General features: G+C 32.7%; 3 protein-coding genes across 3 annotated transcripts in view; 1 reads left to right on the top strand and 2 right to left on the bottom strand.

The window, feature by feature from the left end:
* CrebA (Cyclic-AMP response element binding protein A) overlaps nucleotides 1-20,437 on the bottom strand; it is a 150,563-nt gene that overhangs the window by 37,370 nt on the left and 92,756 nt on the right. The window lies entirely within an intron of this gene.
* LOC142233333 (uncharacterized) lies at nucleotides 12,390-16,794 on the top strand. Its single transcript, XM_075304230.1, has 4 exons — nucleotides 12,390-12,605; nucleotides 12,661-16,066; nucleotides 16,135-16,254; nucleotides 16,312-16,794. The coding sequence occupies exons 2-4, from the start codon at nucleotides 12,710-12,712 to the stop codon at nucleotides 16,564-16,566; spliced, it is 3,732 nt and encodes a 1,243-aa protein (XP_075160345.1). The 5' UTR covers nucleotides 12,390-12,605; nucleotides 12,661-12,709; the 3' UTR covers nucleotides 16,567-16,794.
* On the bottom strand, nucleotides 17,984-18,720 carry LOC142233338 (uncharacterized). The gene is made up of 2 exons (XM_075304238.1): nucleotides 18,517-18,720; nucleotides 17,984-18,458 (listed from the first exon to the last, which is right to left on the bottom strand). The coding sequence occupies exons 1-2, from the start codon at nucleotides 18,620-18,622 to the stop codon at nucleotides 18,079-18,081; spliced, it is 486 nt and encodes a 161-aa protein (XP_075160353.1). The 5' UTR covers nucleotides 18,623-18,720; the 3' UTR covers nucleotides 17,984-18,078.

Raw genomic sequence — 20,437 nt, 5'->3', positions numbered from 1 at the left:
TATTGTACAGTACTCGGCATGTTCCGACTCTAGTTATTTTTGAAATAAATAATTGCTGCAAATCTTCAAAGACAAAATTGTTTCCCACAGATACCTTGCTCTGTAACTATGTTCTTCTGATGAATAATTACGAAAACGATATCTATTTGGTTTATTTTTGTTTTATTTTAATGCTTTGTTCGAGAATAGTTTGTTTAGGCTTTCAAAGAAAATCTTTTGTCATTGTCAACTATCGAATAGATTGGTAATAAAAATGACCGTCATTAGTATATCCTGATCTATTGTTTTTAGTTGAAACGGCAAACAACTAGAAGAATACATTTTCATTATTAGCTCCTGATGCATTGACACTGACTGGTTACTGTTAGGTAGGTCGTTACTGCTGCTGCTGGTCAAATTAAAAAACAACTTCGTTTACACCCCTAGGGATACTTGAAGAGCTAGCTGTCCCTTCACTAAAATCTCTAAAAACAAATCATGACTACCCCTATGGCTGCGACTCATGGCAGATCAAATGTTGAATATGTCCCAGTGATGAAATACTACATGAAGTCCTCCGCCCTTATGACTTTAATACGAATAAGAAACCCAATTCAACGTATCTTTCACAAATGCTATTATCGAACTAAGACTAATGATTCAATTTAAGGGAAATGGTTGAGACAAGTTAAAATAAAAACGCACAACAACTTTCTTTTATATAATATGTACTTAATAAAGCGGCAAATAGGTATTTTTAATTCCATTTTATATGGTATTTTTAATATAAACCATAAAATGATTATTATAAAAAACACATATATGTATATATGCATATGAAACGAATTTAGAAACACTGAATTTGTTTAGAGAGTCAGCAACAGGTTTTTCTCATTTATTTATTTTTTGAGAATTGGAAAACATTTTTTTTATTTTATTTTTTAATAATCATTGGTTGTGTGTGTATTTGTATTGCAGCCGCATGGCGAGATACATTTGTATCTTGTAAATACCGAAAGGTGAATCAAATATATGAACAGTTAAATATTAACATGATATTAATTTAAGTTAATGCGATGTATTCGAAGTGGATCCACGAGGTAGAAATACACATCGCACAGAAAGAGAACTAGGGTGAAATTGTGAGCACCCAAAGAGAAAAAACGATCAATCAGCTAACCATCCGAAAAATGTTATTCAACTCTGGAACTCAACACACAGCTGGTATGAATAGCTGGTGAAATAGGTCGGACGGACACAAGACCACCAGGTCTGATAAAATAAAGTCGGTCGAATTAAAATAACATATTGTGATCACATTCGAGCGATCTACCATCCTCCTCCTGTTGTTGAAAAAATTATTTACTTGTCGTACTCGCTAAGCATTTACATTACCCAACCATACTCATTTTAAGTTATGTACCATATACAATGTGCGAACGACCAGAATTCTCGGTCGTCTGATGTCATCTCAAGTGTTTTTGCTTTTCGATCCACGGTTTTTGAATACACAGAACAAAAATTTAAATGCCACTTTTCCACATTTCTTTTGTTTGATTGTTGGTAAAATTAATTGTTAAGAAAATAAAGAGATATTTTGAATATCTTATCCATGGTAAATGTTTATATTCGATTAATAATGTAAAACAATGGATCATGTTGCAATATTTTGCGACGATAACTGTTATTGAGGTTATAAGCGAAACACTTAATATGGTTTTTAGAGTATTGCTTTTATTTTATTTTATTACAACCCTTCAGACTGTAGCCTTAGGCATAGACCGAAAACCCCCTGATTGTAATTTGATATGTTCTTAAAAAATTTACTTGGGAAGACCTACTTCAAAACTTAAATATAACTTTTACTAGGATCATAAAACGAGGGCGGTTCGGAAACTTCTTAGCCTATCAATGAAAGAGAATAGTTAGTTTTTCAAAAATATTCTTATTTTCCTATATAATCTCCTGAAACTTCAATACACCTAGTCCAACGCTTTTCTAGCAATTCTATTCCTTGATTAAAATAGTTTTCCTCAAGGTCTTAAAAATAGTGGTTTACAACTGTAATTGCGTCTTCATTTGAGGTAAAACGCTTGCCAGCAAGGATTTTTTTTTTAGATTTGGGAACAAGTAAAAATCACTGGGAGCTAAATCAGGAGAATAAGGTGGGTGGTCAAGCAACTCGTACTTTAATTCGTTGATTTTAGCCATTGTTAAAAATGATTTTTTTGTGTTGTAAGCCAGGACGTTTTTCTCGAATTTGTACATTTAATTGATCCAAAAGGTTGCAATAGTACTCTCAATTTATTGTTTTACCCTTTTGCAGATAGTCAATCAATAAAATACCTTTGAAGTCCCAAAAAACCGTTGCCATAACCTTACCAGCCGATTGAATTGTTTTTGCCTTCTTTGGGGCACTTCCTCCAGCTTCAGTCCATTGTTTGGATTGTTCTTTTTGTCTCTGGAGTATAGTGGTGGATCCATATCTCATCAACAGTTATGAAACGACTCTTAAAATCCATTTTATTTCGCTTAAAACGATCCAAACAAGCTTGAGAAATGTTCATTCTTTTGAGTTTTTGATCGACTGTTAACAAATGCGGCACCCATCTTGCAGAAAGCTTTTTCATATGTACTTCTTCATGCAAAATTAAATGGACTCGATAATTTGAGATGCCCATGATATTAGCAATTTCGCGCACTTTTATTCGTCGATCATTTAATACCATATCATGCACTTTGGTTACAATTTCTGTTGTTATTGCTGTTTTTGGACGTCCACTACGTGGTTCATCTTCAATGCTTGTACGACCACGTTAGGTTTGGTTAGGTTAGGTGGCAGCCCAATGTATCAGGCTCACTTAGACTATTCAGTCCATTGTGATACCACATTGGTGAACATCTCTCTTATCACTGAGTGCTGCCCGATTCCATGTTAAGATCAATGACAAGGGACCTCCTTTTTATAGCCGAGTCCGAACGGCGTTCCAAATTGCACTGAAACCACTTAGACCACCAGCATTACTGAGGTGGTATAATCCACCGCTGAAAAACTCTTTGGTGTTCGGTCGAAGCAGGAATCGAACCCACGACCTTGTGTATGCAAGGCGGGCATGCTAACCGTTGCACCACGGTGGCTCCCACCACCACGTTTAAATTCAGCAACCCAATTTTTTACTGTTGCATATGAAGGAGCACTTTCACCTAACACATTCACCATATCATTATGAATTTCTTGTCCCGATAAACCTTTTTTATGTAAATATTTAATGACAGCACGCATTTCTAATTTTTCCATTGTAAAAAAATTGCGGATGCGTCTTTTTTGAACACCTGTTTCTATATGAAGGAGTTGCCAGATCGAAACAAAATTTAACATGTGTTCATAACAGAGATGGAAGTTTCCAAAACACATAACTTTTTCTGTTTTTACCGCGCTTTTTGTGCTAGGCTAAGAAGTTTCTGAACTGCCCTCGTAGTATAAATATGTGGTGAAATTTCATTTGACATTCAGTGTTATATTATAGATAGATATATGTCTCTAATATAATGGATCATAATTGAAATTGTTAAATTATGCACGGAAATGATGGCTTACCGCCAACAAAGGTTAAAGGTTACAGTGGCAGCCCGATTTGATTCAGGCTCACTTAGCCTATACAGTCCATTGTGATAAGGTTAAGTTAGGTTAAAGTGGCAGCCCGATACAACCAACGAAAGCTTTCTATTATCTTAGATTACTACCATGTAGTACATTTGCTAAAAAGTCATGTCTTGAAATTGAAGTTCGAGCTCTGAAAAAAATAAATTATATTTATATAACATGTTTCTGTGTTTTGTTTGAAGTTGTTTTTTAATATACCAATAAGAGAATTTAATAAAAAATAATAGAAAACATAATATCAATAAATAAAGTTAAGTCATAAGTTAGAACTATTCAACTGTTCCAACGTGCTAGACAATAGAGCACAATAGCGTGGCTTTCTGGTTTCGAAGAAATCGTGAAATATATTTTTTAAGAATTTCTAATAATATCCCACATTTATAATATTATAAATCAGTCAAGTACTCTGACTTGATTAAATGTTTTTAATAATTTACCTTAATGTAATTTAGTTTAATTACATTAAGGTTAATTCATTTCTTCTTGTAAAAAGATGATTTTGCTGAGGATGGAGCCGTTTCTATTTAATTATTTTTGCTATTGGAGCATCATGAAAACTTCGAACGTAATGATTTATGGCTAAAATCACAATCACGATTTGTTAGTTCTGTCTAATGATTGCTCCGGTCATTATCTACCACGTACGAAAGTATTACGATGAAGCTAGTGATGACTACATGCATTTGCAAATAAATTTCATGCATGTGCGATAGTAGTTATAAGGGGGCATCTAAAAGTCTAGGTTTTGAAAAATTAATTATTGCTTTGGAATAGCAGAAATTAGCTTTAGTTGAGGCAGAGGGTAAATCGAGAAGGAAACAGAAATCGTGAAATATATTTTTTAAGAATTTCTAATAATATCCTATATTTATAATATTATAAATCAGTCAAGTACTCTGACTTGATTAAATGTTTTTAATAATTTACCTTAATGTAATTTAGTTTAATTACATTAAGGTTAATTCATTTCTTCTTGTAAAAAGATGAATTAATAAATTAATTAATTAAAATTAAATTAAAAATGTAATGGATTCAATATGTTTATATATTTGGTTTTTATTTTGACTAAAAATATTAATTGAATCGATTACATTTTTAATTGCATTTTGTTTTTTGAAAATTTAATTAAGATTAAGTGCAAATAGACTCGCGATATTTTTTTTCTGTGTATAAGAAATTGGTAAAATTGTCACCATTGGAACAAAATCCCATACTTCGTGATTTAAAAATCTAAATTGACCTATCAGCGTCTCTGCACTCATTTACCACTATTTTTGTATGTATGTGTTTTTCATGTGAAATGCATTCGCCTATATTTTCTATTGGTTGACTTCTGTTTTCTGTGCTATTTTAAATTTATTTCAGTTTTATGATTAACTTAACATTATGTTGTATTGCTATTCTCTATTTATTTTGTTTTGTTACTTTTGAGTGTGTTTCAAAACTTAACAAAACAGATATATAATAAAATACAGGGGAAAAGCCTTAATTATTCCACGTCCTAATTTTATGAACCTACCCGTACTTACTACCATGCTTGGCGGCTGGCTGACTTAGTGAGCTTAGCACTATTTCGTTATCTGTTGGTAACAACAGCAAACGTCAACCGCACAGCAGAGGAAACCGACAAACGCACAGCAAAACCGAACTGCTATAGCAACAATGAGACAAGTTAATAAAATTAAAAAGTAAGCACTCGTAAAATAATTTTAAATAAAGAAAGTCATGCTTAAAATTAATTTGAAGATGAACGACATGCGCATACGTATATCACATAAACTTTAAAGTGTATCATCGCCACCTACATATGTACTTGCATATACCCTCGAGGATTTTTTTTTTTTTTGTAAATTGAAATTTTCCGATATTTTTCACATCATGACAATGGGGATATCTTTCCAAATACTTCGTTTCGTCTTTGCAACAACTATTATTGTTGATTGGAATTTTTTTTGAAATTCAGACAAATATTTCTGATCGCGGTAGGATAGCAAGAAATGTCTTAAAATTTTCCTTGTTTAACAAAGCATTGGGGAAAATCTCCAAAATGTATTACAATTTATATAATTTTTCGCACAAAATCGTTCATTTCATTTTAGTTTACTTTCTTTTCAATGTTCACTCAAAACCGTTAACATGGATCCAAAGATTTTAATATTCACTTAAGGATTTTGGTATTGATTCTCAGCCAAAGACTCCGTTTTTTTTAGAATTTTAACCTTTCGTTGAATGATTTAATTTTCGCATCGATAAAAATTTTTTGGAATGTTACAACCTAACGTGAAAAGAATGAGAAAGAAAATAAACTAACTGCAAAATTTTCAAAAGAATAGCGTCATATAAAATAAATAAACAATTTGATTTTAGTAGAGAAGTAAAACAATTTTTTTTTAGAAATAGCCCTACCCTGCCAACAGTTTCTGAATTTGACGGCGCATCCCCACCACGTCGAAAACAGTCGTATACGACTATTGAAAAGTTGTACCACGCCAAGTTACTACAAAAAGGCATCGCATGAGTGCAATTATTAAACGACATCATTTTACAATTCATTATTTTTCGGGCTTTATGAGCAAAGTAGATCAAGGAATTTGATCAATAGAACCATTGAAAACGACGCCAACAAGAGCCCCTTCAAACTATTAGAAATAGTGTATTTTATGATAGTTGTAAAAGAATCATTGTGGTCAAGTAAAACACGATTGTTTAGATGTTTATTTTTTGATTAAATATTTATAAATTCTTATAAATATAACATTTATACGACTATCACTTCACATTTAACATAATTTTTTGCATTAATAAAAGAATGATGTTGAGTTACAAGTAGCAAGTTACATCTTGCAGCGTCTATCAGCCAGTTTGTTTATCGCGTGTCTGAAAAAATATCTGAAAAACTATCACTTTACTCCATTTAGAAATTCGGAAAAATTAATTGGATCAATTAATTTCGTTATTGAATCAGATTTTTTTTTTGTGAGTAAAACTATGTTTTCAGCACTTCATTTTCGTTTTTATTTAAATAAATTATAATTAGCTAGTTGCGCTTGGGGTTTCACAAAATAAAAAATGGCTTTTGTAACAATAGTGATGGCAAAATACCTTCATGTACATTTTGCACTTTCTGATACGCTTCCCCCATGACAGTTGGCGATTGTTGTAGTGTCACGAGTCTGTGGTAGCGATGAGGATGAAATGGAACATTGAAATGCTGGCAGGGTATGATGTATTAAATACAACAAACTTGATTTCATAGAATTCGGTCAAAATTTTAGGACGTAAGAATTTTTCTGGTTATATCTTAAAAGATACAGTGCGCATTTAAGGGTTAACAAATCAAATTAGATGAATATATATTTTCAATGTATCATTCCACCAAGAATTAAGAAAAAAGACTTAAAGGATTTGTATGTGTGTCTCTACAAAGATGCATACACTCAATGTTTTCTGCCTGAAATTGTTATTTAAGCTCAAATAGAACACCACGGAGACAATCGTTAGTACGATAACATTCTCTATGGAAAAAATGAACTCAGAAAAATAAAAAATAAAATGTCGCTGGATATATGAATAAAATTCATTTTCTTTGCGTGTACACACTTGGACATTTGGACTATGTACACATATCGCATTCCTATGAATGGCTAAATGTAAATTCCTGTGGTACTCTTTGTAGGCCAACACAATGTCAAATTAACGGCATGACCAATATGCTGTGTGTGCCCCCTTTTGGGTTATGTAGAAACGTGTTTATGCTGGATAACTTGAACTTACAATGAACTTTCCAGTCTCCATCGTACTAATAACTAGCATTTGGACGTTTATTTCGTTGTTAATGACACTTTCAATGATTCTCGAGATTCAGTATTATTATTTTTTTTACTTTTTCGTTTTTAATAATGCTCTATCATAATTAAAGTGCGGGTTTCTTTAAATCCATTGTATTTTGTAAAAACGTAAGTGTGTATATCTAAAAAGGTATTTGCCGTCGTCGAAGTTGGTATACAGGGAAAAAATATTTCTCCCCTCACAACGAATCTGATAAAAAAAAAATTTGTATGTAGATTGTAAGATGCCGAATTTTGTCGAAATGAACTAAAATTAGTTCAAGTTCAAGAAAGTCAAATATTTGGAGTCCATACCAGACTATCTCGAACATTCCTTCTCTGTTCATAAAAAAACGAATATTTAAATTTTAGGGCCAAAAGCTTCATACAATTTTGCTCAACTCCAACTTTATATTTGAATTAAGATTTTCTTTGCACACCAATACACGGTTCAGAAAAAGAGCGTGTATGACATCCGTTTCCACAAACATTTTATTTTTTGCGTGTACATAAAAGTGTTTGTCATAGCTTCATATTTACCCATGTGCTACTTTACGCTAAATTTTTTCCTTTTGGTATAAGAAACCAAGTGACTAATCGAACTTTTTTTCTTGATTTTCAGTGTTATTCACATTCGATTACCGCAGGGTCTATTCTTGGTGCTATTAAGTATGTAAGTATATACACAATAGTATATTATGTATTTATAATATTTAAATACCTTTAGGCGTGTGAACATAGACCATACATACGTTAATGAATATACATATTTCAAAAAGTTTAGGCCCCTTTGGGCATTTGCTCCGAACATATGCAAATGAGTTTCATATTTTCAAAATATCCATCTAAGGCAATCCTAACCACTATCGATGATCTGTCTTCGTTCCTTCTTTCGTTGGGTATATAACTTCGTTGAGATATACTTGAGAATTTTATCCACTAAAAAAGAAATGTACCCAATATTCATAAACAACAATATCCATTAATTTAATAATTATAAAAATTCAACAGCTTTATTTTTCTCGTTAAGGGAATTAGTTTCGTCGTTGTTTTTTAAGTTTAAATAATTTTCTAAAAGTTTCTATTTTATTGCTGATAAAAGGGTACCCTTTCTTCCTGAATGTTTACTTACTTGGGCGATGAAAACCTTTCTCTACGCCCCTTTTTTCTTTATTGTTCTTTACTACGGTAATAACGAGCTACGAATAAAATTACCGGAGTTCGTAATAACAGTGTTCCAATGTATAAAAACTACATTTATTGTTTTAGGAATAAGAAATCAATGACCTTATCATAAAAGCCATGTCAGGAAAAAATTTAAAATACAAAAACAAAAAACAAACAAAAAAACTAAACACAACGCACATGTCTGATGAACGGTAGTCAAAATGTAAATTAATGATGTGAAAATACATTGCAAAGTCATATTTTAAAGTTTGATTGGAAATGGGTGAATTAATTTTTAACGTCGGTAAAGAAATTTGAGTTAAATAATCGCATTTAAATATTTGTAGTATAAGAGCAGAGAAAATCTGAAATAGACATGAATACTTTTATTGACGCAATTAATGACATTAGATATCATAGGGTATAGTTGAAAATATTTGAGTATGTTGATATTTTGTGGATAAATATTCAAACAAAGCTAAACAAATAAATAAAAAATGGGAACCAATTGCGTGAGTAGGCGCAACTAGAATTGCTTCCTGCTAACGTTGTTTTTTGTTTTGTTTCAATTTTCCTACTTGTTTTAATTTTCTATACCTCCAAAATAGCATTGGAAATGTCAATAACAGATGAAGTATAAGCAAATATGTATTTCTCACTTTAATAAATATTTAAGAAATATGTTTGTATCTATTGTAATCATAATTGTAATTGGCCTAGACCAGAATAGAATATGGTTTTACAATCGGGTCAAAGTTTACACTGGTCTACATTTCATAATTAATATATTTTACTCCCATGTTCCACTAATCGTTCCAATCGCTAAAACTTGTTTTAATTAATTATTCAAAACATAAATTAACGCCATAGGACATTTCAGTTTTAGATCTCGGCACAATTTTTAGTGCAGTTCATAGGTGAATTACTGAAGAAAAGTTTGTCCGGTTCCAACGATTTTGTCTTTACATTAATAATTTTGGTGATTCTGAGAATTGGAAGTAAGGATACACTTAAGACAATTTTTAATTTAATTTCCCTGTTTAGACTCGACTTCAAGTAGATATTATGCTATATTTCATTTAAAAACGTTTTAAAATAAAGTTTTTGAAGACATCTCTTACTTTTGGAAGCTTTTTGCTTTAGCTTTGTAGTCAAGATACAAAAAGTGAACAAGTTTTAAGACGATTTCATTTCATTATTTAATGACAACACGCATTTCTAATTTTTCCATTGTAAAAAATTGTGGATGCGTCTTTTTTGAACACCTGTTTCTATATGAAAGAGATATAATGTTTCTACCATCAATGAGATATAATTTTATTAATACAACATGTCTTTCAGAATATATGTACAAATTAAATAAATCTCCACATGTTTATGTGTACTAGCCACCGTGGTGCAATGGTTAGCATGCCCGCCTTGCATACACAAGGTCGTGGGTTCGATTCCTGCTTCGACCGAACAACAAAAATTTTTCAGCGGTGGATTATCCCACCTTAGTAATGCTGGTGACATTTCTGCTGGTAACATTTCAAAGCTTCTCTAAGTGGTTTCACTGCAATGTGGAACGTCGTTCGGACTCGGCTATAAAAAGGAGGTCCCTTGTCATTGAGCTAAACGTGGAATCGGGCAGCACTCGGTGATAAGATAGAAGTTCACCAATGTGGTATCACAATGGACTGAATAGTCTAAGTGAGCCTGATACATCGGGCTGCCACCTAACCTAACCTATGTGCACTACGTCGAAAGTGCATTGATTTGTCTTTATTCTTTTCTTAGGAAGATCTTTGAAACAAATTGATAAGTCGTTCGTTTTTCAGCGCCATCTAGAGTTTGATAGATTGTTATGTTAGCCTTAGTATTTCAATTCTGAACGTTCCGTGTTACACAATGCGTCCGATGATTGAAGGGTTGAATTTCTCTATGAAATCAAAAGCTCGAATAGTCAGCCGCAAACAAGAAAAAATCAACCCTTCCATCAACGCACGGATTGACGCATGGTGTGTAATTCAACCTTAAAGGTTGAATTACACAACCATGCGTCAATCCGTGCGTTGGTGGTAGGGTTGATTTTTTCTGTTTGCGACAGACTATTCGAGCTTTTGATTTCAAAGCGAAATTTCAACTCTTCAATCATCGGTCGCATTGAACGCATGCTATGTAATTCTACCTTAAAGGTCGGTATTAAGTTCGAGTTTAGCCGCTAAAATCGTCTTTTTTTCACGATTACTTTTCTTTAATAATCCATTGTAAGGAATACAAACTTTGTGAAAGTTAGCTTTGGGCTATTCCCCATCAAGTTATAATGAAATCTGAAACAAAAATGTATAATTTTATGCCTTTTTTAGTGATTTAGTGGAAAAATATCGATTTTAGAGGCTAAACTCGAACTTAATACTCACCTTAAAGGCCGCTTAATTATTCGCTATATTCTTTGCTTTGAAAAAAGTTGAAGCACACGTAATTATATGAGCCTGCACACAATAAATGTAAGCTTGGCGTCAAAGCTAATGTAAGCTTGGCGCCAAAGCTTCAAAAAAAGTTTAAAATATTTTAACTTGTTGGGCTTCGGTAGGCTGTTTTGGTTTTGACGTTAAAAACATTTGTTGCTTGCAGGCTTCATTGTGTTTCGGCCTTAAGACATAAGCTGTTAACCAAAGGAGATTTCATTTCGTATATAAATATTTTACAAACTAGTATTTGACATTTTATTAGTTTAAATTTACGACAAAGGTGGCCAAAACTATTGTTTTCGATATTGCATAACAATTTTAAATACATCTGGTGATTTTGTAGGAGAAAGGCGATTTCAAAAAAAGAAAATCGTGGCCACTGAAAGTGAGAAATAAGAATTGCAGAGAATGATCCAAGGCATAAAATCAATAGTTTTCTGTCTATAAAATAACAACTTTCGTATGTAAAAACAGTCGGTCAAAAGTGCAATTTGACAAAATTTAGTTATTCCCCAATGTTCCGATATTCGGAATTGCAAATCGCAAGAATTTATTTTTCTTATAACGAAGAAATTGAGATACTCTCGGACTCCAATCGAATTGTAATTTGAACGTCCCTCCAAAGAGAACTGTATCTACAAGATTTAAATTTATAAGTTTTAGGGTTAGGAAATTATAGCCAAACGAAACTTGCGATTTGCGAATCCGATTGTGGGAACATGAGGGATTGTGTTTTCAAATTAATGGGGTGACCCATTATTCCAAATGCAAAATATTTTGGCAGTTACTTAATATAACATGGAGGGAATGATCAAAATTATCAATCCAAAAACTTTTTTTACTTTAAAATATTAACCGAAAACTTTTTTTCAACTATGAAACACAAACTTAGTATCGGCTTTAATAACAGTTAAATATTTTCCCATAAGATATTTTGTACAAATCGTACGCCCATACGACATGTCGGACTTAAGGTGGGTATTAAGGTCGAGTTTAGCCGCTGAAAACGTAATTTTTTCACGATTACTTTTCTTTAATAATCCATTTTAAGGAATACAAACTTTGTGAAAATTTGCTTTGGGCTTTTCCCCATCAAGTTGTAATAAAATTTGCTACAGATATGTATAATTTCATGCATTTTTCTTACTGATTTAGTTTTCACTTAAGCGATTTTAGTGGCTAAACTCGAACTTAATACTCACCTTTAATGGAGAAAAAAAATTTTCACGCGACAGTCGCACCGTATAAAACGGCTCCTACCTATAGCATATGTCATACGCCGTTGATTTCTTTGATCGGCATTGGTCTTTGTGTGAAAAAGAATACAAATAGTAATAGCTGGCAAATTTTTCATAAATTTCCGAACGCAACTAATAACTAAGTGCTTTAAATAAAATGTTTACAACTTTTATGTAAATATTAACCACCTTGTGTAGTGCGAATGTATATCCAAAATAACTTGAACCCCTTTTGCTACTGAGAAAAAAATCGGAAGCAGTTTATTTTGTATACATGGTATGTGTGTGTGGTGATATCATGGGGTAAAAATAATATCTATTGAAATTTTCAGGCCAAATGTTGAACTACAAAAATGCAAAGGAAACAATAACAGTGCAATAATGGAAAATAATCCAGAAAAAAGTCTGGACCATCATGGGCCCCGAGAGCGAACATTTTCCAACATTTCTGAAAAGTCTAGTCAAAGTTTTAAGATGTGTTCTCCTTTATTGACAAGTGATTCTGGTTTATATACGTGCAGTTCCAACAATAGCGATGTTACCATTGAATCTGATACAGATTCATGGAATGCCAGCTGTGGTACGGCGAGCAAACTAACAAAATTGGCCATAACTACAACACACTTTAATAACAACAACAATAGCCTTGAAAATGCCCTGAACGATGTTAAGAGACTTCGAAGTGAGTTAGAACGATTAACAAAATCCGAACAATGGTACAAAAACGAATTGCGCCAACAAAAGTCGAGAAAATTGGAAGACTTAGAAAGAATTTACACACAAGAAAGAAAATATATGCAAGAAAATCAAAGACTTCAAAATGAATGTATGCGGCTATATGAAAAATGCTCAGAGTTCGAAAAGGTACTTAGAAGAAACAATCATTCATCAACACAAGAAATAAAGGAAGGTACACGGACTCAGGCAGATAATTTAAATGTATTCGAAATACAACAACAATCTGCATTGATAAGTGACCAGAAGCAGTTGATAAGTGTATTGCGAAAGCAAAAGAAATCTCTTTTAAATGATCTGAAGTCTCTTACAGAAGAGAAGGATGAAAAGGTCATGGAGTTGCAGAGGCATCTGGCTGATCTTGAGTTGGACAACAAACGAATCACTAAGAAGTGCATGGACCTGACAAAACAGCGTTCAAATTTGGAAAGCAATCTTAAAGAAGCCGATTCGAAAATTTCGCTAGTACTAGACGAAAAACTTAGTATGGAAAAGAGTTTGATCAGCTTACGGGAACAGTTGCAAATACAAGAACAGCTTGTAAAAATTAAGGAGAATGAAATAGCACAACTACAAATAGAATTTAAGGATAATATGCACCATGAAGATGACCTGGATAAGGTCCATGCTATGAGTGTAAAATATCAAGAAATTAAAAATAAGACATTGGAAATTATCGAACTAAGAAACCAACTAAGTCATATGCAGGAAGAGGAAGAAGAATTGCAACGGTTGCAGGTACAAAACGATCAACAACAAAGAGAAATAGAGCAACTAAATTTTTCTTTGGAAGCATGCCAATTGGAAATGCAGAGTATAAGACAGTCAAATTTGCTGAAATCCCAGCAAATACAGGAATTACAAGAGAAAACTGAAATGCTATTGGAGGACAACGATGCAAAGCACAACGAGTTAGTAAAGCAAAAACAAGATTTCGATAGGGTATGCCAGGAGCTAAGAAGAACGAAAGAACAATACCAAATTATACAAAATAACTATAAAGAAACACAATTCAAGGTAGAATTTTTGGAAATCGAACAGTCTAAACTAACATTTCAAACAAAAAGTGACCAGGAGGAGATACAAAGTTTAAGGCAGAAACTATCCGATTATCTTCAGCAGACGTCAGAGTTGGTCAACAAGATGCACGAACTAGAAAATAAACTGAGACAAAGCGTTGAAGAAAATCATGTTCTCAGAAATGACTTTGAAAAGCTTCAGAATGAATTAAGAACTTCAAAATGCGAAACACGAGAGAGTTACCGTAATTCAAATGAATATGATAACGACTTTCTTCAATTTTCAAGAGAATGTGAAAGGTTGCAAAATATTTTGGACGAGCACGGTACTTTGCTGGTGACAGCTCAACCCAAGGAGAAAACATGTATCCAATCCTCAGAACCACAAACAAATACCGATGAAGAAAATATTTCATTTCAATGTCAAAAATTACGTGAAAATACGAAAATATTGGAATTAATTTTGAAAGAAAAGCAAAAATACATTACTGGCATAAGCACAGAAGGTCGTTACCGAAACGAAGAGTTCGAAAAAGTACTTATTGAGAACGAAAGTCTGAAAAGGAAAATAAATGAAATAGAGAACGAAGCCTATACCTTAAGACTAAAACAGGATATTGATGAATTTGCACAAAAGTATCGGGCATTGGAAACACTTTTCCATTCACAAGAGACGAAAGTGAAAGGCTTACAAAGCAAGCTATTGGTCAATGACGCCAAACTATATAAAGTAGAAAAACAATTGAAACATCTTGCAAATCCCGAGTCGTCAATAAGAGAACTAAGAATAGAAAATATGCAACTTATATCTAGTTTAGAGGAAGAAAAGGTCATAAAGTCAAAATTGAATGCACAATTGACAGAAACAAAGGACGAAATCGATACAATGAAAGAAACTTTATCACTGTATATGACTAAGAAAATTGCCACTTGCCATAAAGGCGTGCAATGTGATGAAATCGACAAACAGCATGATATTTCGCAAGAAGTTTGTGAATTAAAGGAGCAGCTACTCGACTTGCAGTCTAAACATGCTCAATATGAGAAGACGGAATCTCACAAATCTACAGAACGCTTACAGCTATTGCAAAAAATTTCGGATATACAAAACTCGAAAATACAATACATTCAAGATAGCCAAAGGGATTGGGAAGATATGCTCACATCGCTTACATCTGTAAAAGCGCTGGAAGAAGAGACCCGCAGAGAATTAGAGTTGAAAAGGATGGAGTTGGAAGAACTTAATCAAGTATTTGCCGAACAAAATGAAGAATTAAAGAAATTGGAAGGTTTAACAGCCTTTTTAGAATTTAAAAGACAACAAGAAAAGGAACATCTAAAAGAAACATTCCAAAAAGAAATAGCTGTGATGAAGGAAAAACTGGAGGATTGCGAAGAAGAAATTAGGAACCAACAAGAAAGGAATCGAGAATTAGAACGCAGAAATGGTAGAATACGGGAAGATTATAATCAAGAGTATGCAGTAGAAATTGCCAACTACAGAAGAGAATTGCGTTCATTGAAAGTTCATATAGAGAGAACTTTAAATGAGAAAGATGAGATGATGCAGCGAATAAGTGATCTAGAAAATGAACTAAATGAAATCAAACAAAGGCGAAGAGAAGCTGTGGTTTTACCACAATTGCTGTCTCCTAACGAAGAGGATGGCAACAATGATACAAACTCGAATAAATGTTTATCCATTGTAAAAACTGATGCCTTTGGAGAAGATCACTTGCGTATTTTAACAAAGGTATTAGAAGCCGAATATTCTCGTAAAATGCAGAGATATGACGAACATATACATTCTTTGTTAACCAATGTAAATTCACTTAAAAAATCTCTTAAAAATAATGAAGAAAAGACAGCTATTCTAAGTGAGGAACAAAGTAGAGCCAGGGATGAGCTTAAAGATTTACACAATACGAAAAGAAATTTGGAGGATTTGCGTTTCAGATATGAACAAAGTCAAAATACAATTAAGGTAAACAAAATTAATGAAGCGATGAATAAATAAACACTTACCCTTTATCTATGATTTTTGTACTGCAGGAACTTAAACGTGAATTGATTTTGGAGCGAAAGAAATTTGAGTCTTCCGATATGGGGAAATCTACGCAAAATGAAATGTCCAATTATGAGGTTGCTAATTTGATTGATGACTACAAAAAGGTATAAAATATAGTATAAATAAAACTACTAAAATAAACACTTTTATTAATATTTCAGTTAATACAACAATCTGCTTTAGCAACAAAGAGACCATCGAATAGTACCATTCTAGATCTAATTCAACGTAGCAATCAATGCTTGCCAAATTTGCACAATATTGAAACAAATATTGGCAATTTACGATGTGACCTACAAAACTTCCTCTCTTCCTACGCCCAAAAGATGTCCTCAACACCCCTTATAACTGCTGCTTCTCTAAATGTCCCCCCTTCACTAATGGATGAGCTTAGAGCTGCCTCAGAAGGCTTCTAAATATCCATGTAAAACCTCAAGTGCCAATAGTGTAATTTATTGTAAAAAGTCCATATTCTTTATTTATTATTTTTGTCTATTTATTTTCTTTTTAATATTCTGTTGAATCTTTTGTTCCTGTTATTAGAAAAAAAAGTATACTATACAGTACATATATGTATGTATTTATATTGAAAATGAAAAATAAAAATGTATATATTTTGATCCATTTTGATCCCAGCACTACAATCTATTTTTTCTAATTAAATTGTAGCAAATCTTTCGCCGGCCATATAAGTTTGCATCATAAATGCATATAGGTCTAAATTTGACAAAAGAAAAGCTAACATTAGAAAAGATAAAATGATTTTCTTCAATTCCGTGCACATATTATGTGACACTAGTTGTCTTTTCAACATCACGGCAGTGTTTGCTAGTATTTTTTCGATTCTTGTCCTCAAATCGGGATGATTTTTGAAAGCTTTTTATGAAATAAAATTGATTTTTTTTAAATTCATTAAAAATTGGACAAAAAGTATAACTTCATGAGATAAAACCGGTAGATCGGTGATCATTTGATACAAGCCGACCGAGAATGTTAAGTATGTGGAAGTTATGCGCGTAATTCAATTACGTAAACCATAATAATTCTAAAAAATATATTGTTGTTTCTGGCATTTTTTGCCAGTATCGACTTGTGACCCCTAGAAGATAATTCACATATGAAATTCTTTCCTCCCGTATGTATTGTCATATTGTTAAACATTACTCTGTCAGCTATTCTCGTCTATCTATTCTTTGCATTAAGATGATGACTTTTCTATTTCTAAAACCAAACCAACCTTTAAACCATTGAAGTTTTTCTATTCCGCATACATTAATTTTACTGGAAAACTCGAAAATTTTGACATTCTTTTTATTTTGTTTGGTAGTTGCTCTAACTTCATCCCTTCCAGTGGATGAGTGGCATTGTCATTAGCCCCAAGACCATATCCTGCAGAGTACACACATGCGGCTCCAAAAAATGATTCAATTTTTTTCTTCTCGACATTGCCTTTTTAGTCGCAGACGCGGCATTTGTTATCAGTATTTTTTTTTGTTATTGAAACGCATGAATATTGAATGCAATAATTTATCATCATTCGTATCGGTTTGACGATGCACTCGACGCCCAAACGTCTCAGGTTGACAGTCAATGTCATCGCAAATTTGTTTATCTTAAAATTGTATAGAGGTAGAAGAATTATCCTCTTTGAAATGTGACGTTGATATCTTCTGTATAAGATAACACATCTTCTATGGATGTATATATGACAGTGGCACTTACTCAAATTTCGAATATGATGAACACATATCTACTGAATACTAATAAATGTGTGAAAATTACAATGCGATCTAATTATAATTTAAATTGTGACTGAACAGAGTTAATGGCGTGTTTGTTTGTAATGATCAAAATCTGATTTATTTTTTTGGTGCTAAAATATACAACAGTATGTGCGCAGTTAGGGAAAAACCTACTATAGTTGGCAATTATATTCCACCAAACATATTGGCCAATTGGTGGGACATTTGACTCAGTCCTTTGTTTAACGCTACCATGCTACGGTTAAGGGTTTCCATTCCTGCATTAAATGCTTCCTTATCGAATTGTCCTATGCTTGTTGATTGGAATGAATTATAAGAGTTCACGGTAGAAATGGAACCATATCGATTCGCTTCAATTAGGAAACTAATCTGAGTATGTGGATCAATAGTTTCATTGGTTAAAGAGTTAGCTAACTCCTCGCCATTCGCAGAATAACAAATGTTCGAGCGTACTAACACAGTGGGATCATTTGGATCCTTTTCCTTAGAGACCACACAACGTTCAGTATCCAATGGGCATACTATTTTATCACATCGAAGTTTACCTATAATTAGAGAAATAAAAAAAGCGAAATATCCTCCATTCAGCAAAGTCGTACTTACCATTGTCGACTTCGATTAAGACATCACCAATTACCGACACCGAGCGGCCTTTTGCTGAACACAAAAAACTGATAAGCAAAACAAATGCCAATTTCCAGATAGCCATTGTTAGGTAGCTTTTTTGTTTGCGTTTTGGGGGTTTACGTTGATGTTCTCAGTTCAAAACTCTTTGCTGTACTGAGTCCGGTGGGCTGAGAGAGAGGTTTTTACCGTGCAAATTCCAAAATAAAATTGCAAACTATTTTTTGTATTGGTCCCTGGAACACTACTGTAGAATAGGGTATTATAGGTTAGTGTACAGCTTCGCGACATCTTATAATAAATGACTCAGAATTAATAAGGGAATGAGATTAACGAAATCCGTCTGTCTGTTGACAATCAACTTCTACGTCGCACATATTATATAATTACTTCAATTAGACGAATAAATTTTCTGGCATAATTGGTTTTGAGTATGTTCCCATATAGTCGACTTTTCACTTAAACAAATTTTCGCAAAAATGTACCATATGAATAGGTATTGCGTTCGATTTTTCAGACAAAATTCGTAAATTACAATAATTTGATCAAATCTTGTTAAATCATGGAAAAAGATTTAGGGTAGATATTAATTCCGTTAACGCAGATATTCTGCGCGATGGTCCCCACCGTTTATTACACACAAAGGAAATTTCATTAAAATGGGATTTTTACACTGTTTTTCATTGCTAAACAAAATCATTGAGACAATGAAAACTTTCGTTAATGGTACGACACGTTTCATTGTTTAACAGAAATTTCATCACAATAATAAAAAATTTCGTTATATTAACGAATTTGTGTCGTTAGCTCAATTTTAAGAACAGATTTCGTTAATATAGCGAAAATTTCTATCAGAGTAAAAATGTCGAAATCGACTTATCCTGACCTTGTATTTTGTCTTTCGGATTTTGGACATTCGACATTTCGCCTTTCCTTTGTCAAAGTAAAGTCATCGATTTCAATCCAGTTGGCTGGTTTTGTTTTTATTATGAGCGACTTCTCCTTACTTTTTTAATGAGTTAATCACCAATTGATATTGGCCAAAATCTAAATATTCAATATATAATATGTAATAATATCATGCATACCACAAATATAGCTCAAGCGAGAATATGGTGTAGCGTTTAATATAGTCAGTCTCGCCGATTGTGAACCGTTTAACTTTTTTATTTAAATCCATTACTCAGTTAAATTTATTTATGGCGTGTGCTATTCATGATGAACAACGTGCATTTCTATGTTAAAAATCGAACCAACTACACAAACATCTGAAACCATATACCCCAGTACCAGTAGCAGTAGAATATATCAATACATCCAAACCATATTTCACTTATCTGTGGAATTGTTATTGTCAGACACTTCTCGAAAATTATGGGGGATTTTTTTTTTTCAATATTTAATTTTACTGACAACAGAAGGCACGGTGTTTGTTCTTATTTTTTAGTATTTGAAACAATAATTTGCCATACATTAAATATTAAATAATTTTCTGTGGAATTTTGAGCTATTCCAATAACAGTAATGTGAAATATCAGACAGAGATGCGACATCCACTCAGCAAAAAGAGATTTACCAAAGAGTGGTAGAATGTTATGCGTATGATATGCAAGGATAAGAATCCATCCGTTTCAGAAGTTCTTTCATTGAATTTATATTATTTTGATGTAGTTTTCATTGTTTTCAGATTCCAACTTTCTCCCAACAAGTTTTCTATAGTTAATACTACTATATTAGAAGCAATATTATGACAAGATAACTAATATATTCGTTTTTAAGTACTCTTTAACTAAATTTTTGATATTAGATATTGATGTGCAGAATTGAATATGCTGTGGAAGGTTGTTGTATTCACGAGTACCACAAAAGTCAATGCGTTGTTTAGTTCTTTCGGTACGGC

The sequence above is a fragment of the Haematobia irritans genome, chromosome 4, assembly GCF_050003625.1.
Source record: "Haematobia irritans isolate KBUSLIRL chromosome 4, ASM5000362v1, whole genome shotgun sequence".
Lineage (NCBI taxonomy): Eukaryota > Metazoa > Arthropoda > Insecta > Diptera > Muscidae > Haematobia > Haematobia irritans.
The sequence above is the reverse complement of the archived record's forward strand: the minus strand, read 5'-3'. Positions and strand labels throughout refer to the sequence as shown.